Source organism: Temnothorax curvispinosus, unplaced genomic scaffold (genome assembly GCF_003070985.1).
Source record: "Temnothorax curvispinosus isolate PA1 unplaced genomic scaffold, ASM307098v1 QBEX01002876.1, whole genome shotgun sequence".
Lineage (NCBI taxonomy): Eukaryota > Metazoa > Arthropoda > Insecta > Hymenoptera > Formicidae > Temnothorax > Temnothorax curvispinosus.
Genome location: NW_020212656.1, coordinates 1494 through 12454, shown reverse-complemented (window position 1 = coordinate 12454; position 10961 = coordinate 1494). Strand labels below are relative to the sequence as shown.

The 10961-nt window shown below is 29.0% G+C and overlaps 3 protein-coding genes across 3 annotated transcripts; all 3 read left to right on the top strand.

Moving 5' to 3' along the window:
• The first annotated feature begins 38 nt into the window (after positions 1-38).
• On the top strand, positions 39-2218 carry LOC112452018 (odorant receptor 43a-like). The gene is made up of 5 exons (XM_025012005.1): positions 39-303; positions 809-908; positions 1385-1504; positions 1674-1829; positions 2131-2218. The coding sequence occupies exons 1-5, from the start codon at positions 134-136 to the stop codon at positions 2182-2184; spliced, it is 600 nt and encodes a 199-aa protein (XP_024867773.1). The 5' UTR covers positions 39-133; the 3' UTR covers positions 2185-2218.
• A 2105-nt stretch (positions 2219-4323) lies between these two features.
• On the top strand, positions 4324-6083 carry LOC112452021 (chymotrypsin-2-like). The gene is made up of 4 exons (XM_025012007.1): positions 4324-4464; positions 4855-5193; positions 5401-5655; positions 5898-6083. The coding sequence occupies exons 1-4, from the start codon at positions 4324-4326 to the stop codon at positions 6045-6047; spliced, it is 885 nt and encodes a 294-aa protein (XP_024867775.1). The 3' UTR covers positions 6048-6083.
• A 2126-nt stretch (positions 6084-8209) lies between these two features.
• Positions 8210-9951, top strand: LOC112452017 (chymotrypsin-2-like). The gene is made up of 4 exons (XM_025012004.1): positions 8210-8295; positions 8615-8940; positions 9040-9294; positions 9744-9951. The coding sequence occupies exons 1-4, from the start codon at positions 8250-8252 to the stop codon at positions 9891-9893; spliced, it is 777 nt and encodes a 258-aa protein (XP_024867772.1). The 5' UTR covers positions 8210-8249; the 3' UTR covers positions 9894-9951.
• The last annotated feature ends 1010 nt before the right edge of the window (positions 9952-10961 follow it).

Sequence of the window (10961 nt, the reverse complement as noted above, 5' to 3'; positions counted from 1 at the left end):
TAATATATCAATGAGATACCTGACAAATATTACCGATCCAGGCAAAGTGCTGCCATTGCAAACATATTACATATACAACGTAAGTAACAGCCCATTTTACGAGACAACTTTCATCCTACAAGGTTTTAGTTTGATGATAACCTCATCTGTGTACACCGGCACGGATTCCTTCATGGGTTATCTGGTCTTCCATATTTGTGGTCAACTTGAAAACTTCAGGACACGTATTCTTAATCTGGATAAATTTAGTCACTTTGAAGAAGCACTATCTTCTAGCGTGCAGGATCATATACGTCTTATCAGGTTCAGTACACTGATGAAACAAAAAAAAAGTTTACAAATAAATCAAATAAATTTAACAGAAATTATAAAGTATTTTCTAAAGCATTAAATTCTTCTCTGTTTACTCTACAATCCATCAAGTCTTGTTAAAACAAGAGGAAAATGATTTGTTAATATTATTAGCAAAAGATTTTTTTAGTAATAAGTTATTAATATATATACACACACACACACACACACATATATATATATATATATATATATATATATATATGTATAATAATTTTAATAAACTCAAAATGTAATGATCATAACTGACACAATGCAAATTATATAATTTTTTTAAATTTTAGGTACATAATATTGCATAAGTTTTATTTATATATATCATAAAATATCAAAGTTGCTATTTATTATAATTAGAAAAGAAATTTTATTTTACTTTTTATTTATATTAAAAAATATAAAAAAAAGTGAGTAAAAGAAAATCATAATCATATTATACCGTACTAACTATTGCTTACAGATGTATTAAAATCATCGACAATACATTTAACTTGATGCTGCTTAGTCTGCTGGTTTATTTTGGCATACTTTTTGCTCTGTTTGGATTTTTATTTATCACCGCAAGTATATTTTCTAACTTGTATTTATATACATTTCTTCATTTGTGCAATTCGAATGCCAAAATTTACAATTAGAACTTAATATCCATATTCTTATCTATCTTATTCTTCAAATAATATATCTATTATTTTATTAAAATTATTTAATGTATTATACTTATAAATTAGATTTATTTCAAATTGCACAACACAATGTGTATGTATTCATGTCACTTTAAAGAATTACGAATGTTACTACATATGTAAAAAGCGTAATTATAATGATAATTAATTGTAAATATTTTATTACTTTTCGACAACTTATTTTTAAAATATTTTTTTTCTGAAAAGAAATAGAAACAATACAATCTAATTCTTAATATTTTAAACTTCTCCTATTAAACCTGATTATGTTAACTATTTATTTATATTTATCTCTTTAAATACAACAATTTCTTAAAAATGTTTAATTACATTTAGTCATTTTTACTGCGCAGATAACGACACAAGGTCGCAATCTCTCCATTGCTCGACTCATTTACATCCTGACGGCTTTCATTACGGGGTTCACACATATGTGTCTTTATTGTGTGATAGGCGAATTTTTAGTTATTCAAGTAAGTATTGATATTTTAAAATATTAGATATATTTTTCATGACTTGTCGTTATTATACATAACATGAGTATATTATAATATTCATGTATGTTATTTATTTAAATATTTAATAAATTTAATACTAAATTTCTATCTTAATGTGATTGTTTTTTGGATACTGTTTATCAAGTGTGATGGGATTTACGAGGCTACTTATCACTATAAGTGGTATAATCTAAAGCCGAGGCAGGCCAGAAATCTGTTGATTATAATGATGCTAGCTAATAAACCACTGCACCTTACTGCAGGAAAACTCTTTCCTATGACGATGGCTACATTTTGCAATGTAAAATATATTATAAATTAACTTAATCATTTGCACAGTACAAATTAAATTCTCTCTAATAGCATTTTACAAAGATACATTGTAGAACAAAGTAGATATTAAATATTTTTTTACTAACATTTAAAATTAGAAATTACTAAACATATATTTAAAAAAATTAATTAAATTAATTGGAAATATAAATTAAAATTCTCAATAACAGTATAATTACTGATTGATACGCGAACAGTGAGAAAATTTTATATTATTTGAAGTAATGAAATATCCATCTAATTATTTGTATAATTTTATTATATTTTAGCTGTTAAAAACATCGGGTGGTTACATATCGGTTTTACTGGCACATCGTAATTAAACTGTAGACATTTAATTGTATAAAACAAATCCCCAATAATTTTAAAAATAAAAACAAATTACATAGTATAATTTTAACTAACAAGTTTATTATTATATGTTTATTGTAAAGTACGACGGACTTTACAAAGCCGCACGCGAATATAAATGACGCAACTTGGAGCCAAAAAAGACAAAAAATCTATTAATGATGCAAAGTTTTAATAGATCGCTGCATCTTACTGTGGAAAAACTGTTCCCTGTGACGATATCTGTAGATACGTATTGATAAATTGTATCTTATTGCACGGTTACATCTAACTGTTCATCTAAGGTCAAGCTATATAACTTCGCTAGAGCATCATGAAAGGAGAACTGTTTAAAAGTTATCAATTTTATGAAGAACTTTTATTCCTTTCTCGTAGCTTCAGTGAAATGAGACAATAGATAAATGCGATGCAGCAGAATCGGTTTTAGAAATTTCCAGTCATAAACATTCTAAAATCGTAAAAATTTTCTTATCTTCTTTGAAGTTCTACATAACATTCTACATAAGAAAGCAATAATCTAAATAAACTTGTTAAAACGGTAATTACGAATTTAATAAATTTTTAAAAATCATCTTTTTTTATAATATTTTTATATCTATATTTTTTAAAAGTAGATTTAAGTTTTAATTAGCAAAAATGTATATAATTTAATTGTATTTTCAAGCCTACTGCGTGAACATTCTTAAGTTTGTTATATACTTCATATGCGGCCCTGTGCCTATAGTGTCTGTATTTTCCATTCGCATTCGAGCTGCTTATTTCTTATTATGCAAAGGGTATATTTATGGAGGGTGCGTGAGCTTGTTGAATGGTTGAGTTAAACCCTGCAGTTTTACCATTTCAATAATCTATAAGCACAAATGTATATTGTGATGTCTATGGTTGCGTCGTGTGAAAAACAGACGTCTCTCTGTAGCCGTCAACATGAATGTTTCGGGATATACATATATGGACGTAATTTGTATATTTATATATATCTTTTGAAAAATTTTTTACCGGAAATTTTAAAACGATAAAATAGTTGAAAGTATATTTACAATATAAATTATTTCTTAAATTTGATTTTTGTAATAATTAATTTCCATTTAATTGTATTTTTTGGTAAATAAATCGTTTCATTACTTATTGCAAAGATGTGCGTATCGATTATATAGTTATAGACTGTGTACACGTAAATATGTAAATTATAAAAATTACAATATTTTATTCACTTAACGTTACAAATATCGGTAATAACACACGATTGCTCATGAAGTAAATAAAGATATGATAAGTTCTAGTATCTTAATATCATTCTTAATTCAATATTATTTAATTACGATCTCTGTACTAATGATCTTGTCAGCGATAACAATTGAATGGCACACTAATGCTATTCACAGCTGTGTACATTTGTTGATACGCGCGTAGGTATATAAATTGTACCATACGCATACCATTTGCTTCGAAAAATTTGCCAGGCACAGTGTGAAAGCAGATCTACGAAATGAAGCAGTTAGCGTGTATCCTCATCGCATTGGCGATCGTAGGTAAGTCACACATCGGAAACTTGTGTCGATAACAATTTGTGTGACAATTTAACACAAGTTCTATATAATTAAATTTTGTTTTTAATACTTAATTTATCTTATAAATAATATCTTATAAAAGCATTATACATATTATATTTCAATTTTTAATATTGCGTGTATAAAACTATAAATTGCATATAAAATACATAATTGTGTAATTGCATTACTGTACAATATGCTTCACCATATTTCTATTGTACTTTTTTATCGATTTTATTATTTTTTATCGCATTTTTTTATTATTTCTATTGTACTTATACATTTATTAGCTCTACCCTATTGGTTTTAAATTTTGTATAAAAATAGAAACAAAAATTACACAGCCACACAAAAAAAATTATTTTCTGGCCTGGGAGTCAGGCCATGTTTCGTATATGTTTTTGGGGTCGCTGAAACCGAATCCGAAGTCCATTTTACCCCATCACGTCAGGTTTTTGACATCAGTGTCTCGCCTGTGTCTGCATCCAGGGCACCTCCACGTGGTGACGGCGGGCAACGGAGCAATTCCGTTATCCGGCTGAGTCCCTGGATTACGGCGTCATGGCAGGCACAGGTGGAAAACGTTTAACGAGACAAGGATTCGGATACCCAGAATCGACGGCTGGTCAGGGTGAGATTGCGGGCCCGCAGGCGTCGTCATCATGCGACCGCAGCTCTACATTGGTTGGTGACTTGGCTAATGTAGAGTTGAATACTACTACAAGAAAAAAGGGCGAAGTCGTCTCGCAATCACATAACTGTGATTCAGATTATCACGTCTTTTGTTATATTTGCTCCAAGTTATGTTAAAAACCTGACGTGATGGGGTAAAATGGACTTCGGATTCGGTTTCAGCGACCCCAAAAACATATAATAAACATGGTCTGACCCCCAGGCCAGAAAATAATTTTTTTTGTGTGGCTGTATTATTTTACTTTCTTTTATGTCATAAAACATATAAAATTGAATATAGATATATTAAATATACAATTCGCAAGAATTTCTTTTTTAGATAAGTAACATGATAAACAAATGCAAATAATTCTGATTGATAATGAGGGTAATAACGTTTTGATACGCACTTACAATTAGTTTTACTATACGTTTACAGGTGCTTATGGCGATGAACCAGACAAGTTAGTAAATGGAATACCCGCGAACATAAAAGACTATCCGCATTGTGTCTCCATAAGGGTCGACAACACCCACTTTTGCGGCGGTAGCATAATTGACAAACAGCACATTCTAACTGCCGGGCATTGCGTAGCGCCTCTAATTCAGGACTCCCGTCTAAGGAAATCTGTAACCGTTGTTACTGGCACAACCTACCTCAATGAAGGTGGACAGAGTCATAAGGTGGAAAAACTGTGGTATCACGATGATTATAATCCTCGCGCCAGTAGAGGCAATTACGACATCGGTTTGATAAAGGTACAATCTTAAAATAAAGTAAGCAACCTTGAAATAAAAAAATACATACATGTTATAATATATTAGCTTATAACGCATTTGTGATATGCATGTTTAGTATACTTTCCGATATATTAGTGACAAAAGTAATGATATACAGACGTCAAATAAATGAAGCACGCTTTAATCATTCTCACTGTTTGGTTCATTAGTATAAATTACTTTTAGTTGGCTTCGCCCATTGAGTTTGGTCCAACACAACAGCCAATTAAGCTCCCAACGACGACTATAGAAAAGGATGATGACGTCACGATTGCAGCCTGGGGTTCTAGGGGCTTCAGAAAACCTGTACATAACAACTTGCAGAAGTTGAACGCGAAAGCAATGCTTCCGGATACGTGCCAGGCTTATCACAAATTCTTAATGAACATTCACAAGGACGAGTTCTGTACCCTCATCACTTATGGAACTGGATTGTGCAATGTATGTAGCACAATAACATTTTATATCATAGTTATATCTAGCTGTAATAAGCATTCTCAAAGTAGAATTTTTATATCCCTCATTTTTCTTTTTATCATCTTAATAATTTATAACAATAATAACGCTAAATTATTGGAATTCTGCCATCTTAAATAATGATTTTTTATTCAGCATAACGCGTAAGATATTGTCAAACTCATATAAGGAACAGTACGGTAATGGTTTCCATTTTTCTGTTGCAGGGTGACAGCGGTAGCGGACTGATTCGAAACAGCGACAGAACAATTATCGGTCTGGTGTCTGGTGGAAGACCGTGCGCCAGAGGTTATCCAGATGTATACACCAATGTTTATTCCTATCTTTCTTGGATCGAAGGAAAAATGAACTACTAACATTCTTCTTCATGTATCCTATTCTTAATATTTAATAAAGATTATTGAGCAAATATATCTTTTATTATATATTATTATTAAAGTAAATTATTTGTGTAGCTCTTACTAAATTCTCAATATTATATAAATTTTCAATATTATATGCGCGTGCAAAAAACAGCTGATAAGTACTTGAGTTTCTTTTTTACATGTTTATTTCGACAAAATAATAAATTATTAATTTATTATCAAGTTATTTGGTTAAATCTTTAATATCAATTAAATTTTATTTTAATTAAATAATTAAATATAACCATTTATTAGAAGAAACAGAGTGGGCATCTTTCAGAGTTACTTCACTAGTCAAATATGGGACAAATCGCTGTCCACGGATGTATATCACATGGCTATAAAACGGACACCTGTTTCGTACTTTAAGTTTTGTTTTCGAAGTTGAATGACACTTTAGTGATAAATCAATAATACGGCATAACAAGATCAGTTTAAAAATTTTCAAAACAAACATAATTAATGAATGAAAGAAATCGTATTTTTTCTTCCAAACAAATTGATTTTATATATAAGAAACAAACAAATTTTAAGAAAATAATATAGTTGGACATATGCAATATAAATTATTTCTTAAACATTGATTTTTTTTTAATAATTTAATTTCAATTTAATTATATTTTTTAGCAAATAAATCGTCTTATTACTTTTATTGCAAATATGTGTATTATATAGGTAATTACATTGTGTATACATAAATGTGTAAATCTTTTAGTCCGTTTTTTTTACATATATTTTTCTAATAGATTTTTATAATATTTATCTTGCAAGTATCTTGCAAGTATATCATAAATTATAATTGATACCATTAATATATTATTAATATCTTAACTTGTGTATTTAACACTGATGACTGTTCTTCACTCAAATTCCAAAAATTAAATACTTCTATTCTATTTATCATTCATTTGTTTAGATGGTGACTCAAGGTTGAGATCTGTTAGTGACGACAGTGTCTCGTTTAACTTTCATTATGACGGTATCTGATGTCAATACATTTGTATACACATGTCTTTATTACGCTGTAAGACAAATTTTGATCGCACAAGTACGTTATTTCCTTGGTTAACTTACACATAAAATATAAATTATATAGTGCTAATGAAGATACTTGGTCTATTTAATAGATGATACGATGATAAGATACTATACATCTATTTAATAGATGTATAGTCTAATACTCTAATATAATTTTGTATATGACTACTTTGGTCAGGTGTTACGTAACATTTTGTACAATAAATAAAAATATTTAAAGTAAAAATGTGAAATAAAATGAATAAAAAATATTCTTTTACACAAATAAAATGCATAAATTAATAGCTAAAACGTGAAAAATATTATTAATTTTTAGATTATAATTCCAGGAATTGAAATTATTTAATCGCTAAACTGTGCATTGTATAAATTAATAATATATGTATATATAAAGCACATCAAACGTAGTTAATTAATTAAGTCATTAATTAAGTTAATTTTTCATACATTTTTTATAATATATTATATTTTTAGTTGTTAAGGACATGGTGATTATATATCGGTTTTGCTGGACATGGAGAAAAACAGAAATCTATAAAAATCAGATAAAAATTTAATTTTACTCATATCAAAAAGTAATTTATTTATATTTATATAATCCAGATTTAAATCTAAATATGATAAAGTTTATTATTATATGATACATGCATGTCTTATTTACTTGTAAAAAACTTGTCAAATACATGATGTACAATGTGGTTGCATTATTGTGATTTAAACCATACATTTCTTTCAATGCTATAGAGAGATTTCATCAAAGTAAAACCAATAATATTTTATTACTGTTAAAATATGTTATTATTAGATGTATGATAACTTGGATTATTTTTATAAAAATATGTAACATTTTATTCGCTTAACTTACAAATATCAGTCATAATGCACGATTGCTCATGAATTGAATAAAGATATGAACATTTTAATATCGTTCTTAATTCAATACCGCATAACTTCGATTTCCACGATAATCTCGTTATAATGCAATAAAAATGGAATAATTAATATTATTCACAGCTGTGTACATATTTCGATACGTATATAAATTGTGCCATACGCATTGGCCAATACTGTGTTTCCCAAAGTTTGCGAGACACGGTGTAAAAGCAGACCTACGCAATGAAACAAATATCGTGTATCCTGATCGCATTGGCGACCATCGTGGGTAAGTAAAATATCAAAAACTTGATAACGTATTTTATGGCAATTTAATAAGCTCTATATAATTAAATTTGATTTTTTAATATTATAATTAATTTACCTTGTAAAAGCATTATACATTATATTTCATTTTCATATATAAAAACTATATAAATTATATAATTGCATAATTGCAAACTGTACAACATGCTTAATTGTCACCATATTCTCATTGCATTTATCATATTGTGTTATATATATTAAAATACTTTTGAAAAAAATTATTAATACATTGTGTGTGTATGAGATGAGGTGTTTGAAACTACTTTATTATACATTTGCAGCCGTTTATGGCGATGAACCAGAGCAGTTAGTGAATGGAATACCAGCGAACATAGAAGACTATCCGCATTCCGTCTCCATAAGGGTCAACAACAACCACATTTGCGGCGGTAGCATAATTGATAAACAATACATTCTAACTGCCGCGCATTGCGTGGTGCCTCTAATTCGCGATTCCAAAAAAATGCAATCTACGACCGTTGTTGCTGGCTCGGCCTACCTTAATTCAGGTGGAAAGGCTTATAAAGTGCAAAGACTCTGGATCCATGAAAATTATAATCCCAACAGCCCTTCGGGTAGAGCCCCTTATGACATCGGTTTGATAAAGGTACAATTTTACAATATACTATTATATTATAATAAAAATAATACGTACTTTTTTAATCACACTTCTACAGTCCAGTTTATTAATATAAAATATTTTTAGCTGACTTCACCCATTCAATTTGGACCAAAAGTACGGCAAATTGGGCTTCCAAGAAGGAATATAGCAGAGAATGACGGCGTTACGATTGCAGCATGGGGTGCTATGGGCCTCGGAAAACCCATACATAAAAACTTGCAGAAATTGTACGCAAACGCCATGCTTCCGCAAGAATGCCAGCAATATCATGGAAACTCTATGCTCATTCATAACAACGAGTTCTGTACCCTCATCAGCTACGGAACTGGATTGTGCACTGTACGTAACATTACATTACATTTAACAGAATGCTCGAACGCATATCTGATTTTATTGTTGCGCGTTTTTTATATTTAATATTTTCCGTCTGTAAACATAATACATTTTGCAATAACTCTTGTTCAATCACGACGCTATATATACCGAACATTATTCGCATTACAATATTACATTCCTCGTATCTTGTATAGGATAATATTTGACATCACAATTAATTCATATTTAAAATAACATTAATTCTCAAAGTAGGATTCTTATATAATTATTTCTTTCTTTATCATCTTAACTGTTTATAGAAATGATAACGCTAAATTACCGGAATTCTGCGGTCTTAAATAAATTGCCAATTTTGGATTTAACGTAACATGAAAGATATTATCAATCTCATTCATATAAGGGATACTAATCTTCATTTACAACAATAAATAATCTCCATTTTTTTGTTATAGGGTGACAGCGGTAGCGGACTGCTTCGAAATAGCGACAGAACCATTGTCGGTCTGGTGTCTGGTGTAAGACCGTGCGCCATTGGTTATCCCGATGTATACACTAATGTCTATACCTTCGTTCCTTGGATCCAACAAAAAATGAGGCTCTAGTAACATCTTTCTTTATGTATTACGTATTCTTAATATTTAATAAAGATCATTGAGCAAATTTCGACCATCATTAGTCATCATTTACATAAATCAATCATTTACATAAATCTAAATGTATAGTAGAAATCTTTTATTATATGTTATTATTAATGTACATATTGGTTTAGCTTACTAATGTGCGCGTGCAAAAAAATAGCTGAAAAATTATTTGAGTTCTTTTCTCATGCTTAATTTGACAGAATAATAAGTTATTAATTTATCAAGTTATTTAATTAATTGTTTAGTATCAACTAAATTATGTTAATTAATAAAAAAATTATTGAATTTAATATGCAAATTAATATAAAAGTTATTACGTAATACCAAAAGAAATCAAAAGTAATATGTTTGTTAATGATATCTAGAAATATTTGACGTATAAATTATTTAATTTTTTAATATCTTTTTGAAGATATCATAGATTTATATAATCTCGACCATACCCCATTATGCCCCGTGGTCCCGTTATGCCCCGGGTTTCACTATTTATTTTTCAAATATTTTAATATCGTTGAAAGTACATTCACTTTATTACAACTCGGTTTACTACATTACTATTATTTGGTACATTAGTTTTTCTATAAGCATTTTTATTAGTCGCGGTAAGTTACAAAAAGAAAATCAGCTGCTTGTCTTAAATATACATAATAATGAATTAGCATGTAAAGATGTGAGTCTAACGTCAAAATTCTTTAAAGTTGCAAATACAAAAATCTCGGCTGTTTTATTCTTCTAAAACTTATATTAATTATTAAAAATATAAATAACGTTTACCACATTTTGCATCTAGAATATTTAATCCTAAATAGTACATTAATATATCTTTAACGCCAAACGAAAAACGATGCGACAAAAGAATTTATTTCTTTTTTGATTTCTTCTTTTGTGTTATTTATTGCACTACTCTGAATGTATAAAACATTTGTTATTCTCGTAAATAACGATGTACAAAGATGTTAAAATGTTTCCACTATTATGTCGTACTACATCAATCGAATCGAATACATTGTTGCCTCTTTTCCGCTTATT

Excerpts from the sequence above, each read along its gene's own strand:
- LOC112452017 (XM_025012004.1), top strand. The coding sequence starts at position 8,250 with ATGAAACAAATATCGTGTATCCTGATCGCATTGGCGACCATCGTGG. Across the intron at positions 8,941-9,039 it reads ATGACATCGGTTTGATAAAG|CTGACTTCACCCATTCAATT; the intron begins GTACAATTTTAC and ends AAATATTTTTAG. Across the intron at positions 9,295-9,743 it reads ACGGAACTGGATTGTGCACT|GGTGACAGCGGTAGCGGACT; the intron begins GTACGTAACATT and ends TTTTTGTTATAG.
- LOC112452018 (XM_025012005.1), top strand. The coding sequence starts at position 134 with ATGATAACCTCATCTGTGTACACCGGCACGGATTCCTTCATGGGTTAT. Across the intron at positions 909-1,384 it reads TTGGATTTTTATTTATCACC|ATAACGACACAAGGTCGCAA; the intron begins GCAAGTATATTT and ends TTTACTGCGCAG. Across the intron at positions 1,505-1,673 it reads GCGAATTTTTAGTTATTCAA|TGTGATGGGATTTACGAGGC; the intron begins GTAAGTATTGAT and ends CTGTTTATCAAG.
- LOC112452021 (XM_025012007.1), top strand. The coding sequence starts at position 4,324 with ATGGCAGGCACAGGTGGAAAACGTTTAACGAGACAAGGATTCGGATAC. Across the intron at positions 4,465-4,854 it reads TGGTTGGTGACTTGGCTAAT|TTTTACTATACGTTTACAGG; the intron begins GTAGAGTTGAAT and ends ACTTACAATTAG. Across the intron at positions 5,194-5,400 it reads ACGACATCGGTTTGATAAAG|TTGGCTTCGCCCATTGAGTT; the intron begins GTACAATCTTAA and ends AATTACTTTTAG.